The 26,484-nt window shown below is 40.0% G+C and overlaps 1 protein-coding gene across 5 annotated transcripts in view; it reads left to right on the forward strand.

Moving 5' to 3' along the window:
* The window catches only part of FRAS1 (Fraser extracellular matrix complex subunit 1), a 420,408-nt gene that overhangs the window by 151,694 nt on the left and 242,230 nt on the right, over positions 1-26,484 (forward strand). For all 5 annotated transcript variants that reach the window (XM_064584673.1, XM_064584674.1, XM_064584670.1 and 2 more), the window contains exons 3-5: positions 7,545-7,652; positions 15,421-15,513; positions 23,507-23,666. In XM_064584673.1, the coding sequence (XP_064440743.1) occupies positions 7,545-7,652; positions 15,421-15,513; positions 23,507-23,666 (361 nt within the window). The remainder of the gene's footprint in view (positions 1-7,544; positions 7,653-15,420; positions 15,514-23,506; positions 23,667-26,484) is intronic.

Below are 26,484 nucleotides of genomic sequence, written 5' to 3' on the forward strand. Positions count from 1 at the left end.
TTTGGCATTAACTTGCATTTGCCCCTCCTGAAAGGAGAGAATTTAATGTAAATATAAGGACTCCTGTCTTTTCTTAACAATAAATATCCTCTGCTCTTTTTTATTTGGGGCCGGATGAGGAGCTTTATGTGAACTTTACAATGAGACTGAATGAAAAAGGTATTGTTTATCTAAGCTGTCTGAGGAAGGGCACGTGGGGAAAAGAATTGAACTCTAAAATAACCTTATGAAAGTTATTGATTTGTTTCTTTATGGTTCTTTGACAAACAAGAACATTATTTCCGTGCCTGAACTGGAGCTGGGTCAAAGAACCCTTTTTTATAGATTATCTTTTCTGAAGACCAGACTTGTCAGAAAAATAAACCTCCAGAAATGAAGATATGAGACCCAGTTGAATATTGTGGCCCTTTCTTGCTTTGAAGGACAAGTAGGGAACACAATTAATTTTTAAAAATCTTACTCGGTGCATGAAGGTTTAGGAATAACTCAAGAAGTTTAAATAAATGGCTCACTGCTACATATTTGGTAGGTAGTTTGATTTAACTCCACTTCCCCCATGCTAGTGTAACTCCAAAGCCCAGATTCTATTTACCTATGGTCAGCAGGAAAAGAGACACAGCATTTTGTTGTTGTTGTTGTTCTTGTACCTTATATATTTTTTTATTCTTTTATTTTATTATTATTTTTTAAATTTTATTATGTTATGTTAATCACCATACATTACATCATTAGTTTTTGATGTAGTGTTCGATTCATTGTTTGCGTATAACACCCAGTGCTCCATTCAGTACGTGCCTCAGTTTGTTTCTCAGAGTCTATAGTCTCTCATGGTTCGTCTCCCCCTCCGATTTCCCCACTTTCATTTTTCCCTTCCTGCTATCTTCTTCTTTTTTTTTTAACATATAATATATTATTTGTTTCAGAGGTACAGGTGATTCAACAGTCTTACACAGTTCACAGCGCTCACCATAGCACATACCCTTCCCAATGTCTATCACCCCATCCTTCCCACCCCACCACTCCAGCAACCCTCAGTTTGTTTCCTGAGATTAAGAATTCCTCATATCAGTGAGATCATATGATACATGTCTTTCTCTGATTGACTTATTTTGCTCAGCATAATACCACGTTCCATCCACATCATTGCAAATGGCAAGATTTCATTCCTTTTGATGGCTGCATAATATTGCATTGTATATATATACCACATCTTCTTTATCCATTCATCTGTCGATGGACATCTTGGCTCTTTCCATTGTTTGGCTATTGTGGACATTGCTGCTATAAACATCAGGGTGCACGTACCCCTTCAGATCCCTACATTTGTATCTTTGGGGTAAATACCCAGTAGTGCAATTGCTGGGTTGTATGGTAGCTCTATTTTTAAAGGTCACATAAGTTTCACCTAGTATGTGCAAATTCTAGACATTAGGGACACAGCAGTGAACAAAACAAAATTCCTGCTCTTATAGGGCTATGTTTTTTTTTTTTTTTGAAGATTTTATTTATTTGATAGAGAGACACAGTGAGAGAGGGAACACAAGCTGGGGGGGGGGTGGGGTGGGAAAGGGAGAAGCAGACTTCCAGCTGAGCAGGGAGCCTGATGTGGGGCTTGATCCCAGGACCCCGGGATCATGACCAGAGCCAAAGGCAGACACGACTGAGCCACCCGGGTGCCCTTAGGGCTATGTTCTAATGGGAAAGAGAAAGACCATTCGTAAACAATGGTATAATATAATGTTAAGTGGTGACTCCTAGGAAGAAAACCATGTAAAGGAATAGATAGATGCAAAATACTGTCTGAAGAGGTGGTGTTTGAACAGCCGCTTGAATGAAATGAAAGAATAAGCCATGGTGATGTTTGGGGGAAGAGCACCCCAAACAGAGAGAATGGCACATTTTAAGGCCCTGAGCTGGGAACATACTTGGTAGTTCCAGGAACAGCAAAGAAAACCAGTATAGCTAGGGCCAGGTAAAAAAGGTTTGTGGGAAAGGGTAGAAAATGAAGTTAGAGAGAGAAATAAGTTGTCACTTGGACTTTTTAAGCAGTAGAGAAGCATGACCAGATGCCATCAAGCTATGACAATCCTATCCTGAAGCCCATCTGCATTCTGGACCCCCACTTCAGAGCCTGGCTTGCTCTAAATTACAAGTTATGTTCCCCAGATGGTGTTTAAAGAGACTTCTAGCACCCTCTTCTTGAAGGTGCTTCCAACAGCTCTCATTTGTCAGCCCCAAACAGATCCCCAAACTGATCTGTGATCACACAGTCTTCAGCTGGGTCCTCCCATTTGACTCAAGGAAGCTTGGGGTCAACCAAAGCTTAACATAAGGACAGAAGAATCAGTAATTCTTGATGCCAAGAAGATCCATCACAATTAGGAAAACAAACTCAAAAAAGGAGAGTGTTGTGCTGTCTTCCAGGATACAAGTACACAGGGACCTGATGCCCAAGCTGCCCACAGCTGTTGCCATATCCAGGGAAGCCAGGGGTCCTAGCCTGCATCTCCCTACCTGGAAGGTTCTCATCAGCTCCGTATCTCAGCACTGAGTCACCTAAAGATGGCTTTGAGAAGCTGAGATTTTTGTGAAAACACTTCACTTAAAGAAATATGTTTCATTGAGCAAATGAATAAATACACATGCCGATTATACTGGTCCAGCTTTTCTAGAAAATTTTAATATGCTATAAGAAATTATGAAGTTACATTTTTGTTATTGAAAAAAATAGAAACTGTGGATAAGGATAAAGGAAAAAACAAAAAAAAAATTACCTACAATCCATACCCAGGAATGACCATCTTTCACTTACTGGTTTATGTAATTCAATACTTTGTTTCCATGTACATAAATATGTTTTTATTATAAAAATGGCATTATATTCTGCATATTATTTTGTAACTTGGAAGCACAGTTTTGGGTGAGCTTTATTTCTTTTTTCTCATTTTTGTTGTAAGAAACCAAGAGAATTTAAAATGAGAGGAATCAATAATTGAAGTAGGGTTATTATACCATTCAAATTGAAGAAAATTTATGTTGACAGAGTTGATACTGCTCTTATAGAATACTGTAAATAATTTCCCCCCAGAAATTTGAGTGAGGGATATAATCATTGTTTATTTATTTATTTATTTTTTTAAAGATTTTATTTATTTATTTGACAGAGAGAGAGAGACAGCGAGAGCAGGAACACAAACAGGGGGAGTGGGAGAGGGAGAAGCAGGCTGCCCGCTGAGCAGGGAGCCCGATGTGGGACTCGATCCCAGGACCCTGGGATCATGACCTGAGCTGAAGGCAGACGCTTAACGACTGAGCCACCCAGGCGCCCAATCATTGTTTATTTTTAACACTAATCAAATGTTCAATAAATACTTAACCAAGTGAAATAAGGTTTTTTTCCTTGAATTACTTGGCTATTACTTTAAGATATTTGGAGATGGAGGCACTATATTACCTGCAAGAACATTTGATTCACACATATTATCAAAAATATTAAAAGCTGTATTAACAGATCATATTTTGATTGCTTTTTAGGTTTGTCATAATCTAATCCTTTAATCTATATTCTAGGGAAAAACTATTTTAAGACTTTCTTTTGCAAAGTGTATTAGATTGGAAGAGAGGATTGTAAAGCAACAGAATTGCAATAGTAACATGGAAGATCTGTAAAACTTACTTTACAATGTTATTTCTTTCGACTTTATGGCTTTATCCAAAGTTTTAGCTATTGAGGAACTCTAGTAGTCCCACCTTCATAAAGCAATTTTATGGAATCATAGAAATTGATTCGTAAAGTTTTAGACCTGAAAAATATATGGCCATCTATCCAGGCCTTGGTAAAGGGCTCATTTTATTTAAAATTAGCCATAAATTACTTACTCTATAAGGACATCAATATAAGGAAGTTTTTGACAAGTCCGATGGCCAGTTGAAGAATTTTTTTCAAACACAGTTTGATTCCAGTGAAGTAATAACCTTCAACATTATGGAGATTTTGTAGTGCTGTCACTTAGACATTGTTTTTATCAAGATCTTGCATCCTAACTGGGATATCTCATTTTGCCTGGATGGATATTTTTTTTCTTTTATTATGTTAATCCCCATACATTACATCATTAGTTTTAGATGTAGTGTTCCATGATTCATTGTTTGCGTATAACACCCTGTCCTCCATTCAGTACATGCCCTCTTTAATACCCATCACCAGGCTAACCCATCCCCCCACCCCCTACCCTCTAGAACCCTCAGTTTGTTTCTCAGAGTCCATAGTCTCTCATGGTTCGTCTCCCCTCTGAATTGCTCCCCCCTTCATTTTTCCCTTCCTACTATCTTCTTCTGTTTTTTTTTTTTTTTTTTTTTTAACATATAATGTGTTATTTGTTTCAGAGGTACAGGTCTGTGATTCAACAGTCTTACACAATTCACAGCGCTCACCACAGCACATACCCTCCCAATGTCTATCACCCAGCCACCCCATCCCTCCCACCCCCACCACTCCAGCACCCTCAGTTTGTTTCTCCTGAGATTAAGAATTCCTCATTGGATGGATATTTTCTTGAGGGTTAGCAGTCTCTCAGGGTTGTTCATTAATTCAGCCAACACTCAGGAACCATGCTCGATGAAGGGGATACATAGAGAGGAATAAAACGAGACCTCCTTCTTTAAAGAGTCATGGTCTGGTGGAAGACAAATATGTAAACAAATTCAGGAGGGCCTCTTGGGCCCAGATAAACCTAACTTTGAATTAACATAAAGAAAAATTATACTGCTATGAGTGAAAGTAAAATATGATTCCATGTTTTTAGAAGATCCTGTTTAGAGTTCAGTAAGCCAAGTCCAGTGATTGAAAGCTCCTAACAAATATCATGGACTGTTTTGGAGTCTGGGGTCACTAAGACAAAAATTGGTATGTGGAGAAGTTGACCCCTGGTGTAAGAATGCCACACCTGGAGAGAGTGAAGGTGACTGTGCTGAGAGCCATAGTGAGTGTGTGAAGCTGGTATGGCCATCCTGTGTCCAAGTGAAAGGGAGACATGGTGGCCTGGTTATGTCAGCTCAGTGAGACAGAGCTTCCAATTACTCAGGTGTGTTGACAATGCAATCTGTGGATTCATTCTTCCCTGCTGCAACGTCGTAAATCCTTTCAGTGCTAGGGTCCTAATGAACTAGTAATTCCACTCTGTTTTACGTGTGTAGGCTGGAGTGGGAAGATGAGGAAGTCAGGTACTTATGGAACTCTTTTCATTCTGAGAAAAGGAAATGTTTAGGAGATGCTTGCTAAATGACTGTGACATCTTAGAAAGCATTTGGATTAAAAATAAATTACGCTTAATTAGCTCTTAGTAAGTTCCAGGCACCATTCAGATCTCTTTAAACACATCATCTCATTTGATCCTTTCAACAAGCCTGTGAGTTAAGTACTTTATCATATCCCTACTTTACAGGTGAGAAACCCAGGGCACAGGTACCTTAACTTGATAATGGACTCACCATTCTGAATGGTGACACCAGGATTCAAGCCCAGGCAGCCTGGCTCCAGAGCCTGACCATTCAGGTCTCTTAGAGGCTTTGTATACTTGAGCAGATTGCTCAACCTCCCGCATCTTGTTTCTTCATCTGTAAAATGGGAATAGTCATAATTAGTGCAGCTCTGTAGAGTTGTGCATGTAAGTGCCTTGCAGAGAATTGATGTGCAATTACTTCCCTCTCTGCTGGGCCCAGCCCTCTAGAAGGATGGCAGAGTTCAGGAAAGCCAACTAGGCCACTCTCCTCTAGTACCACAAATGCCTCCCCTATCAGTGCTTCCTGCTCCAAGAGTCACGCAGAGGTCAGCCGAAGATAATAATAAATGGTAGCTGCTGGCTTCATGAAGTTGTCATTTTTATTTAATCTGTATCCTGAAACTGATATTGTGTTCTTGAAATCAGCAGGGAACATATATTACCCCGTGCTTGGGAGTGAAATTTGTTTTTCTTCACCTACTTGTCATCGCTCTTTCGCTTAAGAGGAGACTGTAGATGGCACACACACTATTGCCAATTTCAGAGGAATGTGCTATAACAATAAAAGAAAGAAAGAAGGAAATTCAGAGGTATTCCTAGTACTCATTTGCTTTGACTCAGAGTTTTTGTGAATTAGCCACTGGGAATGTAATCTCACCTTAGATATATTTTGTGTTTCTCAAGCGACTTTGGATTTGAAGCACCTTCCCTAAGAGGTTATACATTTAACATTTCTCGGTCTGAAAGGATGTCTCCATTTGTGCTTGGGAATGTTGTGCACATCCATGTTAGTCTGTACTAGTGTTGGTATGTCAGACATGGTCCTCCAGAGAAACAGAACCAAAAGGAGACATATGGGTATCTTTATATATATGCGTGCGTGCGTGTGTGTGTGTGTGTGTGTGTATATATATATATATATATATATATATATAAAGAGATTTATTTTAAGGGATTGGCTCATGCAGTTGTGGGGACTGGCAAGTCCAAAATCTGTAAGGCAGGCCAGCAGGCTGGAAATTTAGGCAAAAGTTAAAGTTGCACTTGCAAGTCTGAAATTTTGAAATTTGTAGGGCAGGCTGGTAGCCTGGAATTCAGGCAGAATGTAATAGTCTTGAGGCTGAATTCCTTTCTCTCCAAGAAACCTCAATTTTTGCTTTAAAGACCTTCAACTGATTGGATGAGGCTCATCATGTCATCCAGTGTAATCTCCTTTACTTTAATCAACTGATTGTAAATGTTAATTACATCTACAGACTATCTTCACAGCAATGTATAGGCCGGTGTTTGACCAAACAGCCAGGACCCATAGCCTAGACAAGTTGACAACATTAACTGTCACACTTGGTTTCTGCTTTTTTGTGGGGAAATTCCAGTTCATCCCAGTTCAAGTCAAAGGCCCTCATGTTCATGATCCATAATAATGTTTGAGAGTCGGAAGGATAGTGCTCATATGCACACTTCGTTTGTACCCCAATATGTTTAGCATACAGCTGGACAGATCACAGCCACTCAATAAGTTGGTTGATCCACCTTAAAAATATTGAAATTCTTACTCAAGTCCTTGTTTCTATGAGCATTACAGTAGGCAGTATGCAAGAGCTATAAAGGGAAGTCTAAGGTGCTGATATTAACTAGTGGTAAATGCTGCTTTTAGGATGCTGGTTACTGCTAGTGCAAGTGTCATTTTCCTTTAAACATGCTCCAATGGTTTCTGTTACTTAACAGCAAAGAGAAACTTCAAGTCAGGGAGCAGCTTGTCCTCCTGAGGTTTCAGGCCAATCAATGGTTTTTACTCTGGGTATTGACAGCTCTCTGCTGTGGTGCCCTTGTTTTTGGCTACGTGGGCTGACTGTGGTGAAATGGATTATACAGCTTTTATTGCCTCTCGGGGTTTAATCAGTGCCCAGCAAGCACTGTGTGTACCTGTGACTTTCCTTTGCCTTTTAATTGTTCAGACTGTGGGGCTGTCGATGGTGCTGCTTCTCTGGGCTCCTACCTTGACTGATCAGTTTTTAACTCAGAGCTTATGCTTCCTTGCAGGATGCCACAACTTGGAAGCCTGATTCATGCCAGAACTGCCGTTGCCATGGCAACATCGTTATCTGCAAACCTGCTGTTTGCAGAAACCCTCAGTGTGCCTTTGAGAAGGTATAGCATCCTAATTATATCCTAAATGTACTGGTAAAGTCAGAGCAGGTTAGGGTTTTTGCATCTTTTTAGTCATCTGGTTCTGACATTTATCCCAGTCTCTAATTGGAAGCCTTATGAAATGCAGGAGAGAATTTTAACATATAACATTTAAGAATATCTTAATTTCTGTTTATTGAGAATTTACTCTGGACCAGGTGCTCAGTTAAAGGTTTATAAATGTTACCCCACTTAATATTATGGGGTGTAGGTATCTTGCTCCCCACTTTACAGATGAGGAAATGAAGCCTGGAGATTTCAAGCAATTTACCCACGATTATGCAGTTAATAAACTACTGCCCAGAGGTTTCCCCGGGGCTGACAGATGCTAAAGCGACTGATACGCACCACGACATTTACAAGCCATTGAATGGATTGAAAGTCAGTGTTGACTTCTTAAAGATAATTTTCTAAAACCGTTATTTGTTCTGCCACTGACTGTATTATTGCCCTGCCATTGAGCTCCCTCAGAACATGGAAGAGGCTTTGACTCCAGAAAGCTCCTGGTGGACCAAGTATATGATGGATATTTCTTCCTTTCCCCTTTGTTGAAAATTTTCAGTTTTTTTCTGACTATACATCTAATTCTGTTAGAATATTTTTTCCAGTTGCTGACTCTTTTCTTTTTAAAGTGAATCTATTAAAAAAAAAACAGCTTAAGCTTCAAATTTGAACATTTGAAACTTTCTGGAGAAGACTAAATTATTTTCTTTAAAAAGCATTTGGTCAATTTCACAAGCACAGTTTATTTTTCTAGTTTTCTCCCTCCCCCCATAATAATCTTGAGGCTTTATGCCATCTAGTGCTAATAAGTTTCTGTTTGTTTTTAGCATTGGAGTGAAGAAGTTTCTGTATACCTTTCAGTGTAGCCCTCCATTTCTTCATGGGTATATTTCTCAGAAGCTGTGTGTACATCCAATGTTGGTAAATTTAATAATATTTTGTTGTATATTGTGGGGCTTCCTATTTTATGGAGCAAATAATCCTAAAAGATCTCTACTTAGCTTGCTGAGTAATTCATGTCAGAATCTGAGTTGCTCATATAAGGGCCGTGAAGACATACCCTCCTCCACTTCATGTGAATAACTGTGGTATCATGTAAGAATAAGAAGCCTTGCATTAAGTGTTAGAAAGATATCGATTGTGTTGCTGGAAACTAAATGTGTTCTACACCAGAGGTCAGCAGACTAGATCTGGCCTGCCACTTGTTTTTGTATGGCCTATGAACAAAGAATAGTTTTTCTGTTTTTAAAGGGTTAGAAAAAGACAGAACAATATTTCCTGATATAAAAATTGTGTGAAATTAAGTTTTAGTGTCCATAAATAAAGTTTTCTTGAAACACAGCCATACTCATTTGTTTATGTGTTGTCTGTGGCTGCTTTTACATTACAAGGACAAAGTTGCATAATTGTGATGTAGACCAAATGTGGCCCCCAAAGGCTAAAATATTTATTATCTTGCCCTTTACAGAAAGTAAGTTTCTGACCCTTGTTCTATACCAAACATGACGTTGTCCCTTCCTCATTTGTTTTTCTACTTTTTCTCATCTCAGTAAATGGCAACTCCTTTCTCCCAGTTGCTCAGGCCAGAATGCTTAGCATCATCCTTGACCCCCAACTCTCTCCCACATCCCACGTCCAGTGCATTAGCAAACACCCAGCTCTTCCTTCATAAAATCTTAAGTCCCAAATGCAATCTCCCTGCTTTTAAGTCTTGTCACACCTATTATCATTTTTTGTCTATATTCTCACTGTAGCCTTTTAACTTGTTTTACTGTTTCTGTACTTGCCTTTTTCATTGTAATCTTGATATAGCAGTCAGGGTGATCCTATTAAAATTTAAGTCCAATCATGTTGGTTCTCTCCTTAAACTCCTCCAATGGCTTCCAATGCCTTCTCACTCAGAGTAATTGCTCACAATGTCCTCTTAAAGTACTATTGTACCCCCTGTAATTAATCTACTGTTCTTTCCCTTGCTCATTCTGCTTCAGACACCAAGTCTGCTTGGTGTTCCCTGGAGATGCCGGACACATTTCTGCCATTATGGCCTTTGCACCCTGCTTTTCCCACTGAAATTGTTTTTTCTCCAGTACAGATGATATACGTGGCTTGATCCTTTACTTCCTTTAAATCTTGCCCAAACACCATTCTATTTAAAATTGTAAATCCCTGCCCCACCACACATTTCCTATCCCTCCTCCATGCTTTATCTTTCTTCTTGACACTAATATCAGACATACTATATATTTTACTGATATTTCTTGTTTACTGTCTCTTTTATTCACTGTATATAGCACCTGAGCATGTACTCAGTAAATTTTTTTTTTTGACGAATTGAATGAATGAATGAGAGATAAGCCTAGACGGTTGGTAAGTTCAAGGTATGGAAAGCCTTGTACTATGCTGTACTATGGAGCTTGGGATTTTATTTTGAAGATGATAGAACACTAATGAAGATTTCAGGCATATGGGTAGAATGGTCAGCTTTTCTTTTAGAAAGATCTCTTTGGTTTTTCTAAGATAATGCATAATATTAGAAATGCAGGGATCAATTTAGAGTTTGTGAGAATAATCCAGATGTGGGGATGAGCACCTAAATCAGAGCACCAGTAGCATAGGGCTCAAGAGGAAAGGGCAGGCTAACGAACACTTAGGGGATAAATCAGCAGAAACATATGAAGTTAGGAGGGTGAGGGAAAGGAAAAGGAAAGATGATTCCCAAGTTTATGGTTTGATGACTCGTTGGTTATCTGAGCCACCAACTGATATTGGAAATATAGGATAATGAGGAAAAGCATTCCATCTGGGAAGAACATGATGATTACACTTTAGGGAACATTACATGTGAAGTGTCCATGGAGGAGCCAGGTGGGCATGTCAAAAAGGCAGCCAATATATGAATCTAAAGCTCAGAGGAGAAAACAAGGTAGGAAATATTATATGAGTATTATTAACATACAGTCAGTAGCATAAACCTTTAGAATTAATGAGGTCATCTAAAGAGCTTTTGTGAAGAAAGAGTATTAGATCAAGGATGCAATTTGGGGAACATAGTCATTTACAAGGAGGTGAACATAAGAGAGGGAACTTAGGAAAATTGAAGAGGCATGGTCAGAGAGGTAAGAGGTAAGAAGTGATCAGAGAAGAGAGAAATATTATGGTAGCCAGGAGAGTAGAGAGTTTCCAGAAGGAGTTTGTATCAACAGTGTTGATCACAGGCCACCCTGAAGTTGGTGTCAGTGGAGTGGTGGGAGAGCAATCTGTATTGTAGAGGTTTGAGGAATGAATGGAAAGTGGGGACAGGAAGCCAAGTAAAGGCTACTCTTTCAGGGAGCTCTGCTGAGAATAGGAGAGAAATGGGGCATTAGGCAGACATCAGTACATCTGTAAAGTTTCTTTGAACCTCCTATCCCCAACCATTGAACCCTCCTATGTGTTGCCACGGTGCTTTGTGCTTACCCTTATTATAGCCTTTGACCAGACTGCAAATGCCTATTTATTTGTCTGCTTCCTCCTCCAGACTCTTAGCTTCTTGAGAGCAAAAACCTTGTCTTCTTCACTATTGCAGCCCATCAAACAGCACAGTGTATGACGCTTAGTCAATATTTGCAGAATGACCAAATAAGAGAAGGGAGGGGTTTTTTTATATTAGCATAAAAGAAACATGATCATGCTAGGAGGAAAAGGAGGATGACCTAGAAGAGAGAGAGAAGCTGAGGATATGGGAGGTGGAGTAGGGAGGACAGACAGAGACAGAATGAATAAATTAGAAGGAGTGGTTTTTAGGGAACAGAGCATGTGAGATCCAGAGCTTGGATCCTCTTTTTCTAAAAGTGGAGAGAAAGAGCCATGGGTAGATACAGAAATAGTTAAATTTGTAAGTAAGAAAAGGGACAGGATACTGAAGTAGTTCATATCTAAAGAGATCTAATCTTACTTTGTGAAGACTTTGAGGTTCAGTTGGGAACTGAAAGAGAGTGAATGTTAGGAGCGGTCACTGAGGGGAGAAAGGGAAATGACCAAGGTTAAGGGAAAGCATTTGTGAATGGTGTTAAGGACCCATGGAAGCAGGAGATCAGGAACCTGTGAGGGTACCAAGCTACATGATGGGATGATTTTCTAAGCAATGTTTCCTAGCCAAGTATAAGGGAAGAAAAGACAAATTGTGGAATAGATCCAGGATTGGGATTTTGCCATATTAATGGCAAGAAAGAATAGATATACAGGAAGTATTGAGCATTAAGGCTAACATGAATAGGAATATGAGACCAGCTGGCTGAATGACTACAAGGGAAAAAAGTGTTCAAGGAGCTTCCTGAAGGATGTGATATGAGGAGGAGTGAGGATTAGAGAGAACTAAAGGCCAGAAGGTTCAGATTCAGAGAGTTGAAGATTTCTAGTATAGAATAATTTGGAGTATAGGTAGGTCCCAGGGTTGACCATGACCATGCGGAATTTAAGTGAAGTGGAGAGAAAGATTGTATGAATTGAGGTGGTTCAGAATGTACAAGGATAGAATGTCACTTTCATGGACATTGAAGTTGTCTAGAATGATGTCTAGACATAGTGTAGAAAAGAAACTGAGACCCAGGGGCCAAATCTTTAGTGAGTGACTATGAAGGAGTGATCAGCAAATTGGTGAGTGATAGTAATAAGAATGCCATAATCGTAGACTGTGAACTCTAAGGAGGCTCCTTAGGGGTAAAATGAGAGGGTTGTACCAGATGATCCAACCATAAGAAACTTCTAACTCCAAGATCTGTAAGTGGATCACAGAACACTTGGGTTCTTTATTTTAAGTAATGAAACAGATCATTTAACAGTAGTTAAAACTACTAGAGGCCTCTGGAATTCATTTAGACAGACTTTCAAATTTTATAGACAAAGAAACAGACTTTTAGGGGTTTAGTCACTTGCTCAGAAACACAGAGCTAGTAAGTGACTCAGCCATGACAAAACCTTAGTCCCTGGCTCATGACCCAATGTAACTCCTACTCTACCATGTTGCCTTTAAATTTTCCTTTGGGTTTCTCAGTAGTATGTATTGTTATTCAGATCTGCTGTGGTATACTTACATTAGTTTTTGGCACAGGTTAATGAATCACCATTGTACCCTATTATTATAATTAATGACTTTGTTACTCTCATCTTTTAAAGATGTTTAAAAGCCCTTTTACAATTTGTTTTACTCATGGATTGACTGGAAATAACCTATTGTCAATGGCAATTCTAACATATTTCTATCTATCATCTATCTATCTATCTATCTATCTATCTATCAATCATCATTTATCATCTATCTATTCATCCTATCCATATATAATAGATTCTATATCCATTTCCTATATCTATCTAGAATAGCTAGCTAGAGAGCTAGTTAAACAGAAACAGAGAGAGAGACAGAGACAGAGACAGAGAAAAACAGAACAGAGGTATTTAGAACCTTGATTATTTAACCCAGCCCTGTGAGGACCAATCCTCTCTTCAGGATTTATGGAGAATATATATGTATAGAGGACAATGCCATGCAAAGGAACACTGTATTACATGGTGTGATTTCGGCTGCAGACATCAATGCAGCTAATAATAGTATTTGCCTAATTAGGTTACACATAATATAATGTCACAACTTAATTTGGTAAATACTATTATTAGCTGCATAGGTATAATACATATATACACACATATTTATATATATACACATGTATACATACACACAAATATGTGTATGTATATGCACATACATGTATAGGCTTAGAAGAGTACCTAGCTATTCTAAGTACCCAGTTAAGTGTTAGCTATAATTACCAAATGATCCTCATAATTATTTTTGTTAGTTTTTCTAGATCCTGGGCAAGTAATCTTGCCTAGCAAGCTTAGCAATCTTCATTGTTATCTCTTGCCCATATGGTTACTTCCCACTGTTCCCCATAGGCCTAGGCTTATGTGTTCCAGGTAGCCCACAGCTCACAAGGCTATGCAAGGTCACATGGTTAGAAAGCAAGAACTTCGTCTCCTTCTCTAAGCTCCCACATGCAAAATGCTTTGCTCTTCCTTTAGTCCCAATCACCTCTTTGATGTTCTACCACAAGTTCAATAGTTAGACTCAAGTTGGGGACCCTTCCACTGCCACTCACAAATAAAGAATATTATATTTACGAAATGAGTTTTGAGGGCCAAATCTGAAAATCAGTTTTTATAGAAAACAAAACTAATTTGGGGGCATAAAATATTTCTTGAAGTCTTCCATTCTACCTGCCTTTCTCCCTTTCTCCCTGCTTCCACATTAGAATATAAACAGCTTGGATGATCTCATTTTCTGTGTGAAATTCTTAATGCAAATGAGGCTAATGTGGTTTTTACATTTCACTGTAAAGAAGTCTAGTTTCCTCTTGGGTTCAGAGGGCACTTTTCTGAAAAGTCATTAATGTTGCATAGTATGAAGAATTTTATAAAACCCCATATTGTATGTTTTGTCTTTCATCAAACAAATTGGAAGAATTTGGTGATCACTGTTGCTAGGTAAAATTGTATTTATCTGTTTAGTGGATGAACAGTGGTAAAATCTTAGTCCCATTTCTCACTTACTTTTATGGATATAGTTATATAAAATTAGAATTCCCTTGTAGGTACAATTTTTTTTAAATGGAAGCAGCCCCAAATATCAAAGAAGCATTAATACACACACACACACACAGACACAAACACACTTTTTTTTTTTCCATTCTACTGGATGAATTCTTTGTAGACTTTTATTCTGTGGACAAGCCATGATTCCCTGGTTAATGCAGGCTCTCTAACCATTTTTGGTCAAAATCACTCATTGCCCATTCTGTCACATCTTTAAGACATGTCGAAATGCTGAGATACCTAAGGGGAGAAGCAAGATGAGTCAGAGGATCACTGGGCCCCAAAGACAAACAGATGCTCTTTGCTCCACAGTTTTAATAACCCTTGGATAGACGGATTCTTCACAGTGGCAAATGGATGGCTGGTTAACCTGACAACTTACCAGTAAATACTGGGTATCATGTGGTAGCCCATTCCCTTGATAGTATCACATCTTGATAGGAAACACTATTGGAATTACAGATGACCTGAAAAACAATGTAGATCTTTATTGGAGCCCAGGAATTCTACCCGGCTCCCCACAGTACACGTGATACCTCCACAACAATGCTGTTTCCTCTCCTAGCTTTGTCCTTCAGTACCCCCTGCCCCGTGTGCCTTGCTACTCTGTCCAGTAAAAGCAAACATCAGAACTTGAGCTTCCCCATGCTGGCTGCATCAGGCCTACATAGGATAGCTAGAAGACCTGCCAGCTCTGTGGCCAGCCCACCCCCCACCCCCTGATCCCAAGTCTTCTCTTCTCAGAGAAGGAAACAACCCCTTTCGGGAAGATACAGCCCTTCTTTTACCCTAACTTCTTTTCTTGTGTGGCACTCCGATGGAGCAATGCTAGTGAATAAAATTCTCCACTTCATTACATGTGAAAAGGTGTAGACAATTTTCAAGGAAATTACTTTCACAAGGGGGTTCATTTTAACTTTGAGAGAAGCTCATCTTGACATAGAGAATCTTTTTTGTCAGTTTATTTGGTTTATCCTGTCTGTTGTCACCCAAGGAGACTCATGAAATTTAGTGAATCTGAGATGACTTGGGGTCCGGTGAGCCCTTGTGAGTGCGTTTGCTGCTGCCGTTTTACACTGAGCTGTTTTTAAATGCTCAGGGAGAAGTGCTTCAGATAGCTGCCAACCAGTGCTGCCCTGAGTGTGTGTTGAGGACTCCCGGATCTTGCCATCATGAAAAGAAAATCTATGCGGTAAGTGTTTTCTGACCTATGGTTGATTCTATGCCTGTATATCATTGACAAGGGAAAACTGAGTGCTGAACTTGTGTTGGCAAGAGAGGTTTTCTTTTCTTTGTCTGGGCCATGGAGGATCTGAAGCTCATTTGACTTTCCATGGGCATTTGGGTTTCTTGAATAAGATTTAAACAGGTCTACTTATTCCATAGGCCCTACATAAATATTTGTAGATTGAATTTGTGTCTGTATAAAGAGTAGTTTGAGAATGTTGATGTTGAAGCAGTCTGATGCTGAATAATCAGGAACCACCTTATCTGTGTGTACCACATACATTTTTTTTCATTTGATGGTTACAGACAACCCTGAGTGAATAGAGCAACTATTATTACTCCTGTATCGAAGATGAAAACATTGAATTGAAAAGAGCTTAAGGTACTCACCCAATGTCGTATTACTAATAAATGGTATAACCTGGCCTAGAACCCTGGCCTTCTTACTCCTAATTCAGCGCTCTTTCCATTAGGGTGGAGTTTCTACACTTAAGCACTATTGACATGTTAGGCTTTGTTGTGGGGGCTGTCCTATGCATGGTAGGATATTTAGGAACATCCCTGATCTCTACCCACTAGATCCTGGTAGCACTCCTAAGTCCTGACAACCAGAAATGTCTGTAGGCCTGGCCAAATTTCCCTTAAGAGGCCAAATGTTCATCTACCCCCATTTAGAACCACGGTCTTAGAAATCGATCCTAAAGTTCCTTGATTATACTTTCTCATTCCAGATCCTTTAGGATTCATTTAAAGACATTAAGTACTGATTTAAAAGTACCATTGCAAGGTTTATAACAGGAACTATGAAAATGGAATGGATACAGTTCATCTTTGCTTATACCTCAATGTTACCCTGAGGCAGTAGATGAAGTTAAATGTGGTGGAAAGAGGCTCTTTGCTTTAATCCTCATCTTCCACCTGATACAAAACTCTCCCCAAGTTAGTGCCTCTGCCCATTCAAGTTAGCAGGATTTGATATGCCCACTCTAGGCTGCTATTCAGTGTGTGTCCCTAAAACTTGGTGAGCATAGCGTACTTTCCCTGTAGGACAGGATCATCTCCCTTGAGCCGCTGTCTCCTAATTACCTGAGGAAGCCACTTTTTCAGTTCTGCACAATGTGTTACTGAAAGACACCCAAGCAGAATCTATGTTAGGAATGTCTTCAGACCACATATCACCCTTTGCTGCTCAATTCAGTCTGTGTCATGAAGAGTGGTGTGAACTTCACATGCCACCGAAGAGGATCTCCTGTGAAATGGGAAGTGCTGTAGAGCACATTGGTGACAGAAGTAATGCCAGGTCATAAGGACTTGAATAGGGATGTGGTTTAAAGTCAGAAGCACCAAGCTGCATCTCTCAGATGAAGGAACACATAGGATCCAAAATAAGGTGAAGAGACAATCAGACATCTCAAGCAAGTGGAATCCTAGGGACATGGAAAATCCAAATTCGATAAATCTTTGCACTCTAATGACATTCATCATTTGTCCTCTTGTGTTATTATTTGTGTACATGTGCAATCTTCTTATCTTGCCTTAAGACGCTTGAGAACATTGACAGTATTTTCTGCATCTTTGTAGTGATCTTCCTTGCCTCCCACCTAACCAATCACTTAGCACTGAACGTTTCCCAGAGTAGGCGCTCAGTAAACATCGATGACTGGAGGATTCACACAGTGAGCAAATCCCTTCTCCAACTTATCTACGTCCTTGTTCCAATGGCATGTTGGCCGTTGACCAATGACCTATGTAGCTGAGTAGTTCTAGGACCACAGGTCTGCTGATGCATTAGTTAAGAAATGAAATCTGCTTGGCCTCCAGCTTTTTCTGGAAGAGTTTGGAAAGCCCTCCTTTTTCCCACCACCTCCCCCGCCCCATTCTGCTGTAGTACATCACATGGGAAGCTCTAAACTGTGTAAGAACATAACCATGTGTCTGTTTCCCATATGCAACTTTCAAAATGTACTCCTCAGAAAATGTTATATTTCTGGTACTTGGTGTAAGTAAGAAAAAGGCTGAATTTCAGGAACTATATTTTGAAGGAAAAATTCTCTAATGGTCTACTTCTTCAAATAGAGATAGAAGAATGATTTTTTTTTAAGTCAAGACAAAAAATCTAATTTTAGTCTTAAAGTCAAAATGATCGCATTTCTTGTCTTCCTGCCCTTCCTTCCTCTCTTACTTTTTTCACTTTCCCTAGATTCTTTCCAAAGCCTTCTTAATCTTATTTGTTTTCTTGCATAGTTTAAATACTTTTCTGGGTTTGCTGTGAATCTCACCTTGTCTCTTGTATCTCTAGGGTTTTCTCTGAATCTTGGAGGGTTTGTTTTTTGTTTTTTTTTTTTTGTGGGTTTTTTTTTTTGCGCCTTTTGGCTTGCTTGGGAAGCCATCCAGAGCACTTTTCCTCTCTCACTGAACAGCAGTAATCTTGTCTTTAGCCTCTGGCTTGCCAACCATAGGGCAGGTCATGGAGACTCTCTCTCTGTAGCTACAAAATAGCCTGGTGTTTTAAGAACTTTAGATTGGTGATCCAAGGTGAAAGCTTTCTGCTAAGAGAGGGCTTTCCAAGAGGCTTTAGCATAGAGTGAGTGTGTGGCGGGGAGAAGGCAGATTAGTTGAAGTGAGACTATCTCCAGAGAGAATAGGGTCGAAGCAAAGGAAAGTCAAGGATGAGTCCAGCACGGGCAGCTTGAGGAGTCCACTCTTTAATGAATTGGCCTCGCCTCACCACAGGACCGCCTTTGCTTGCAGGGTCGACAACATTTTACACAACTGGCGTTCTAACAAGTCAAGACAAGTCCCGACATCTTCCCTGGAGTGAGGAAAACACTTGAGCCTTTTGGCTGACTCCAGGTTATTTGAGAGTCTTATTTGGGCTTATTACAGCCAGCACTTGGGGGACTATTTCATCCATGACCTCCCCAAAGCTATCCCTTCAAATTAGTGTTTGGATTGCTGCCCAGCCTTGCCAAACATTCAGGGAGACAAGCCTGAAATATGTTTTCCTAAAAGAGTGCTGGAATGCTTTTCCCTGTTCTTTGCCCCACAAATTAGCTTGGGAAAAGGACCATCAATCCCCTTTCTTTTCCTTTTTACTAATTTAATCCCATCACCAGATAATGTCAGGTCTGAGAAGATAGTGCTTGAAGATTCCCAGAAAAAGAAAGTGGCAAGTGGTAATGCCCTCGTGCCCACATCCGATTGAATAGAGGAGCTCAGAGGGAGAGATCAACTCTCTCTGCCTGTCTGGGAGGCTAAAAGGAGTACTAATTTATGTGTGTGAAGGAAGAAATGACTATTGAATTTCACAGCCTTGTTCTCTTCAAAGTAGAGAATGTAATTATAATATGCACTGAACATTCCCAGATAGTTAGTATTCTGGATCTATAACTTCATAACAGGAACAAATAATATGAAGAAAAATTATTTTATTGTTCCGTCAGCAAGCCAGGCAAATACTTTATGACCTTGTCTTTCCTTTGGACTTATGTCAACAGCCAGGCGGACTTGTTAGTTGGCTATGCAGAAGAATATATTTAAGATGTTGTCTGTAGAATGTGCTTTTGTTCCATGTCAAAATCTCATCTTTTCTAAAGGTATTAATGAGGTTAAGATGACACAGCTAAAACCAGGTCTGGGAGCATTACTTTGTGGATCTATTATTCCTTGACTTTACAAAGGTCTCTTTGCCGCTAAAGTGTTTATAAAAAACAAGGCTTTTGTAAATGGGTATAGAAAACACTAGGAAATTACATATATTATATATATATATAATTATTACTATTATATTAAAATTATATAATATATATATATCAGCATGTGCCAAACCCCTTACCCCTTGATCTCTAGCCTTCCTCTTCTGAGAGCAGCATCATGGGGGACTTATTGACTTCTTTCCCAAGAGAGAGGTGGGAGCAATTTGTCTCCATCACTCTGTGCACTTTGGATCACCATCTGATCATCTTCTGTGGCTTTGACATCAAGCATTGGAGACTCCCTACCAAGTGTTTGTTGCTATTCCCATAATTTTCAAGCTTATTGTGAAGGGAGAATCTCCTGCCTCATTTTATGTCTCTTGAGTTACATAATAGATTCACATCATTAGAGAGCTTGAAGATACCAAAGAGATTAACCAACACAGCCCTCTCATTTTACAGATGAAAAAAAATGTTGGTGATTGACAGGTTGTTATTGTAATTAATTTTTGTGGTCTCTGTCTGAAAGGTGGTGTGATTGCAAATGTTTAAGAAACAACTGTTAGTGTTTCTTAGTAGCAACAGAACAAGCTCGTTTTAATGAAGTGAAATGTCAAGATGCTTAGAAGCAACCTCCTAACTTTTAATAAGTAGAATAAAGAAGTTCACTTCAAGTTGTTTTATATGCAACCTTCACATTTTACTATACTTAAGACATATAAATGATTGATTTGATATTTTAAACAGTATTTGCTTTCTTTTTTTTTAAATTTTTTTATTCTTATGTTAATCCCCATACATTACAACATTAGTTTTAGATGAAGTGTTCCATGATTCATTGTTTGTGCACAACACCCAGTGCTCCATGCAGAATGTGCCCTCCTCAATACCCACCACCAGGCTAACCCATCCTCCCACCCCCCTCCCCTCTAGAACCCTGTTTGTTTTTCAGAGTCCATCGTCTCTCATGGTTCGTCTCAGTATTTGCTTTCTGATGACAAAAGTAAAAATATGTTTATGGTGAAAATTCAAAAAATAAAAAAGTGTACAAGCAGAAAAAACATCACTAGTAATTCCCAAACTATGAAAATCACTATTACTGTTTTCTCAGTTTTTTGGAGAGGGGGTAGCAGTGGAGATGGATAGGTGGGTTGAGATCTATGTTCTGACAGAATTGTGATTACACTGCGTGTACAGTTTATGTCTTACTATTTAATATAACATATTGTGAATAGTCCCCTGGCATACCCTTGGAGAACATGATTCCCTATTATTAGGTATTTGGGTAGCTTCTAATTTTCATGAAAATATTTCCAATCTTGCTATAAAGAACAACGAAATAGAATTCCTTGTATTTAAACTTTTTTTGTGTTATCATCGATCATTTTCTTCAGATAACTTCTTAAAAGTGAAATTAGTAGGTCAAAGCATCTGAAGATTTTGAGTATTAAAGCTGTGACACCTGTAGTCATTAAAATTCAGTTTTAAGTCGTCTGTGTCTAATGAGAAATCCAGTGGAAGTATCATGGGTAGTGCAGCCTCTTTTCAAATATGCTTACCTTGGGTAGGCCCCACGTGGCTGAGTATTCCAGGTGCTGTAGTGAAGGAAGGCTTTGTGAAGGAGAAAATCTCACCCCACTGCAGCTTCACCAACACTATGAATTTTAAAAACTTTCCTATATCTGATATTAAGAAGTATTATCCAATTTTACTTTAATTAATATTTCTTTGCAATTAATAATGTTAAATATTCTATAAGCTTATTGTTATTTTTATGCTGGGTTTTTTTCTTATTGCTTGTAAATGCTTTTATATAATAGAGTTTAGTTCTAATTAATATAATTTATAATTTTTATTGGTTTGTCATTTGCCATATAATTTTATGTATAAATTTATTTTTTTAAAGATTTTATTTATTTATTTGAGAAAGAATGAGATAGAGAGAGAGCATGCGAGGGGGGAGGGTCAGAGGGAGAAGCAGACTCCCTGCTGAGCAGGGAGCCTAACACGGGACTTGATCCTGGGACTCCAGGATCATGATCTGAGCCGAAGGCAGTCGCTTAACCAAATGAGCCACCCAGGTGCCCCTGTATAATGTATTTTTGAGAGACTTTTAAAATTTTAACTCATTAGAACCTATCAATTTTTCTCTTATAGTTTCTTTGCTTTTATGCTTAGGCTTTTCAAAGTATAAAGGTCAATTGCTTCCTATCTTTTATTAGTCAGCAGTTTATTAGCAAGTTGTGGGCTTGCCCATTTATATGCTGTGCTAAATTTGAAATTTTATATTTAATTATAGCAGAAGTAAAAATTGGTGGTAGAGGACTTGGCCTTGATATTAGGTCCATTTCTACAGTCACAGTTGGCACATAGGTGCGAAAAGGAGGAGGAAGGCCATGAACCCAATGCAGTGGAAAGAAGAGAGAGGATTGAGCATCCTCTACCTGCCACCTCCCCCCCAACTCTTTAACAAACTACCTCATTTAATCCTTATAATAACCCAGTGAAGGGGGTGTTGTCCTACCATTTCAGTTTTTCAGACCAGGAAGCTGAGATTTAGAAAGATTAAGTCACTCACTCACGGTTCCCAAGGCAGGGAGGGCTGAGACGGGAGCCTCCAAGGAGACCCTCAGTTCATCTGACTCTGCATACTTGCATTTTTGTTCTCTTGTGCTTCAGTAAGTCTGGCTAGAAGAAAGTAATCTTTGTGATAGTGAGGTGAGGACTCAGTTCCCAAATAAAAGGATGACTGTGACTACCTATTACTACCATTATTATAATAATAGTACAGGTTATTAGTAATTCCAAAATGTCAGACTTGGCGTGCTTGCAACCTGGCTATAATTTGCAGAATAAAGGGGTACTGACTTGTTTAGGTAGGACAGAGTTCTTTTGTGTTTGAGAGAGATGAATAACTACTCTGGATGTTGGCTTGAGGAGAGGCAAGAGGACATTTATTTTCTGCGCTTTTCAGTCACACAGTTGTAATAGCCAGATTATATTTAGGTGATTGAGCACCTGGAATGTGTGATGTTTTTAATAGAAATATATATATGATTTGGGCTGAATCAATTGTCATCATATGCTACACTTAGAGGCAAAGGATAGCAGTTTCCAGTATTTAAGAAAATGTTATAGGAGGAAAGTTTCATTCATTAAGCTTATTTCCCCCCTGCATCTTGTAAAAGGCCACCATTATTCCATTCTGCCATTGAAAACATAACATACTTTGACAGCTACTTTCCTAGGTAGTCAACATATTTGAGGCTTTTTACATTCAGGGTTCACCCCCCTCTTACTCTGCATCACATTTTATGGCTCATTTAAATATTTTTGGTACTCAGTAAGTCATGTAACTCAAAACATGGATCTGTTAGATCACTGATACAGTGCTAGCTTTGGGAATGTTGTATGCCAGCCTGAGATGGATTAGCGACATTCTGTGTGTGTAGATGGGCTCTGAGTTGGTGCTGCAGTTTGTGGGAGAACTGGCTGGCTATCATACTTTCCCCCAGGACCAGATCACTGGAACAGGAGAGAGTAAGATGGGGAGGAAGGAGAGGAAAAGAGGAATATGGGAACTACTCAGGGTAAAAAGTAAAGGCAGAAAGAAAGAGAAAAAGAAAAGAGAAAAAAAAAGAGAGAGGGAGGGAGGGAGGGGATCAGAGTGAGAGCTATTGAAAACAATATGACCATTATAAAGAATCCAGTAGGGGCGCCTGGGTGGCTCAGTCATTAAGCATCTGCCTTCAGCTCAGGTCATGATCCCAGGATCCTGGGATCGAGCCCTGCATCCGGCTGCCTGGTCCGTGGGAAGCCTGCTTCTCCCTCTGCCACTCGCCCTGCTTGTGTTCCCTCTCTCGCTGTCTCTCTCTCTCTGTCAAATAAATAAATAAAATCTTCAAAAAAAAAAAAAAAGAATCCAGTAAATACATATATGTGTGTATATTTTACTTTAGGCTTTACAGCATTTTTTAAATGATTGGGGTTGGGGTACTTTTTATTTTCTTTTTGTGTTTTTCTGAAATTTCCAAATATAAATCTTAAGGCTACTAGAAAGAAAAGAAAAGAAAACTCAGTTTTTTTAATTGGTCTCTGACTTGGAACATTGTAAACCCTGGTCTTAACCTTGTAAGCCTGGAGCCTTCTTCCATCTCTCCTGAGTACCGTCCTTGATTTGTGTTAGAGGTTTGTTTCTGTTTAGTCAAATGAAAGCTATATTCTGACAATAAGCTTCTTTTTCTTTTTTCCTCTAACCCCCAGCATGGGACAGAGTGGGCCGCCTCCGTGTGCAGTGTGTGTTCTTGTACCCGTGGGGAAGTCCGATGCAGCCCCCAGCCGTGCCCACCGCTGTTGTGTGGACAGCACGAGCTGGAATTCATCCCTGAAGGCACCTGCTGCCCAGTGTGTGTGGGCCCTGGGAGTGAGTATGAACTTGTAGAAAGAGACCCTCTTTGCCTCTAAGGTATGCCTGCTGACATCCCAACATTTCTCTTTCTTGCTAAGTGTGGCTCGAAGATCCTTAATTCTGTTCCTTATGGGAACCAAGTTGGAGCCTTGCACTTGGCAGAAGCAATGTCGCGGAGAGTGAGGTTGGAACACATCTTTAAGCTCTGTCCCAAATCTGGGATTCTGCAAGTCTCTGATTTATTTATTTTGTGCTGGCCCGATGCATCCCTCTGCATTTGCAGCTCCCAGGAAGAAAAGGGAGGAGGGACAAGATTCTTTGATGTGATTCCATAAGGCCAAGGTAGTTCCTCCTGCCTCTTGGCAGAGACAGAATGAACAAATCGCTTCTCTGTGTAGCATCACTAGCACTAATTCTGCCAGCTGGTCTTTGAGATGACATAACATCTTTCTCCAAGTCACACAGAGCAGGAAGCAGGTCTTTCGTTTGTCTTGGTGGCATGTTCACCGTGGAGATTATGCCTGCCTATGAACCATGGCCCCATTCAGCAAGCCAGGGGCACACTTCCAGGGCCTTCCTTGGAACCCATGCTTGGTCCAACCACTCCTTTTATTACATTTTAGGGATATATGTCCCCTTCCATTTTTATAACTAAGTAGTAGATACTTCACGATAAATACAAATTATCATCATTGCTGCATTACATCCTCTCCTGACATGTAATGACTAAAATTCTTCTTTTATTTAATAATGCCTGGAAGCTGGGGCACCTGGGTGGCTCAGTTGTTAAGTGTCTGCCTTTGGCTCAGGTCATGATCCCAGGGTCCTGGGATTGAGCCCTGCATCAGGCTCCCTGCTCGGCGGGAAGCCTGCTTCTCCCTCTCCCACTCCCCATGCTTGTGTTCCCTCTCTCGCTGTGTCTTTCTGTCAAATAAGTAAATAAATAAAATCTTAAAAAAAAAAATACCTGGAAGCTATACTCTATTTTTGCCTGTTCCTTTTATTTGTTTTAATTAAGTAATTTTATTTTTAAATTATTTTTATTATTTTGAGGGAGGAGAGAGGTGGGGGGAGGGGCAGAGGAAGAGAGAGAATCTCAAGCAGGCTCCAATCCAGCATGGAGCCCGACACCAACATTGGTCTTGATTGCACAACCCTGAGATCAGGCCTTTAGCCGAAATCAAGAGTTGGATGCTTAACCAATTGAGCCACCCAGGCGCCCCTGCCTTTTCCTTTAAAAAGACCCTGGTTTCTTTCTGATCTCCAGTTATTCCATTCCTGGCATTCCTTTACTCTGGAGAAGGATTACAAGGATTAAAAAGTATGCATAGGAAACAGTGAAAAAACAATGCCTGCCTCACGCATTTCAGATGTCACCCACCAGAAGAGGACTGAGAGCTGCTTTGGGCCAAAGAACCCTACAACTAAAAATCCTTGAACAAGAGTTTGGGGGTGGCGAGTAGGCTGGCTGAGATTGTGGGATCCTTTCTTGTGCTTTAAGAGGCTTTCTCCTTGGCCTCCATGAGACATATTGGAAGCATTTTGCCTGGAGAGACTGGAGGATCAGCCAGGGCCAACTTTATAATTTGCTAGGTGCAAAAGGAAGATGCAGGGCCCCTTGTTTAGAAGGCAGTGGGTAGGGGGCAGCCTCTTCTTTTCTTCTGTGGTTTTTCTCAACTCTCATGTTTTTAATTTGCTATTTAATGTCCTGCTGCTTCAGATATGGGGATACTTGCCAGGTGGATGGAGATCCCACAGGCACCCCAGGCCCCATCCTGCTACTTGGTGCTTAGGGCTCATGCACTCTCCAGCACCCTCATCCAGGTCCCCGCTGTGGGTGGAGGGTGGCAGCGTTCACACTGATGTGAAATGTTGGGGTCTGAGAGTGAATGGTCAAGAAAGAATTCTTGAGACACCTTCAGTGCAAAAAAGGTAGTTTTAGTAAAGCACAGGAAAGGACCCTGCACTGGGATCTTGAGGAGTGAAAGGAAAGCAGCACTGAGATCTTGAGGAGTGACTGATTATGTACTTTCAAGTTGGGAGGGGGTTCGGGATAGCCTAAGTCTGTAAGGAATTTGGAAGCAAGGTTTCCAGGACCTTGAAGGGCTAGCTGCTGTTAGGAAAAGGTCATTTATTACTGTCTAGTAATACCTTAGTCATGAGATCCTTCAGATGTGTATCAGTGGGCTATATGCTTGGAGGATGATTGCTAACATAGATCTTGGGCCGTAAAGATAAAGTTTCCAAAGGGATTTTTGTATGTTAAAGACTTACAGAATCCTGGAGATTGGACTAATGTCAAGCTAACATTGCCTTTTGCCTCTAGCAAAGTATTAACATCGAGGCAGTTGAGTTCCTGGAGGAAAGTCACCCTGCCTATCTTCAGTACTTGTCAATGGGCTGCAAGAGAAATTTGTTATTTTCCTACGGTTCTTTTGCCTTTGTTCTCCACATCAACTGGGTGTGGGTTTAGGAGCAAGTGGCTGAAAACCCATCTCAGGAAGGCAAGAAGGTGTAGGATGTGGGACCATGCATGAGCTAACTCAGAGAGAAAGTTATTAAGAGCTCCATATAATGGGGGCACCTGGGTGGCTGAGTCAGTTAAGCGTCCAACTCTTGATTTCAACTCAGGTCATGATCTCAGGGTTGTGAGATCAAGCCCCTCTTCGGGCTCCATGCTGGATGTGGGGGCTGCTTAGGATTCTCTCTCTCCCTCTCTCTCTGCCCCTCCCCATCCCTCTTTCTCTATCCCCCCCCTTTTTAAAAAACAAACAAAAGAGCTCCATGTGAACACTGCAGAGTTTTAAACCCCCAGCCACAGGGCCCTGTGTGA

This window comes from Mirounga angustirostris, unplaced genomic scaffold, assembly GCF_029215605.1.
Source record: "Mirounga angustirostris isolate CCGP_5_RB_7025 unplaced genomic scaffold, mMirAng1.0.hap1 SCAF_2, whole genome shotgun sequence".
In the NCBI taxonomy this organism is placed as follows: domain Eukaryota; kingdom Metazoa; phylum Chordata; class Mammalia; order Carnivora; family Phocidae; genus Mirounga; species Mirounga angustirostris.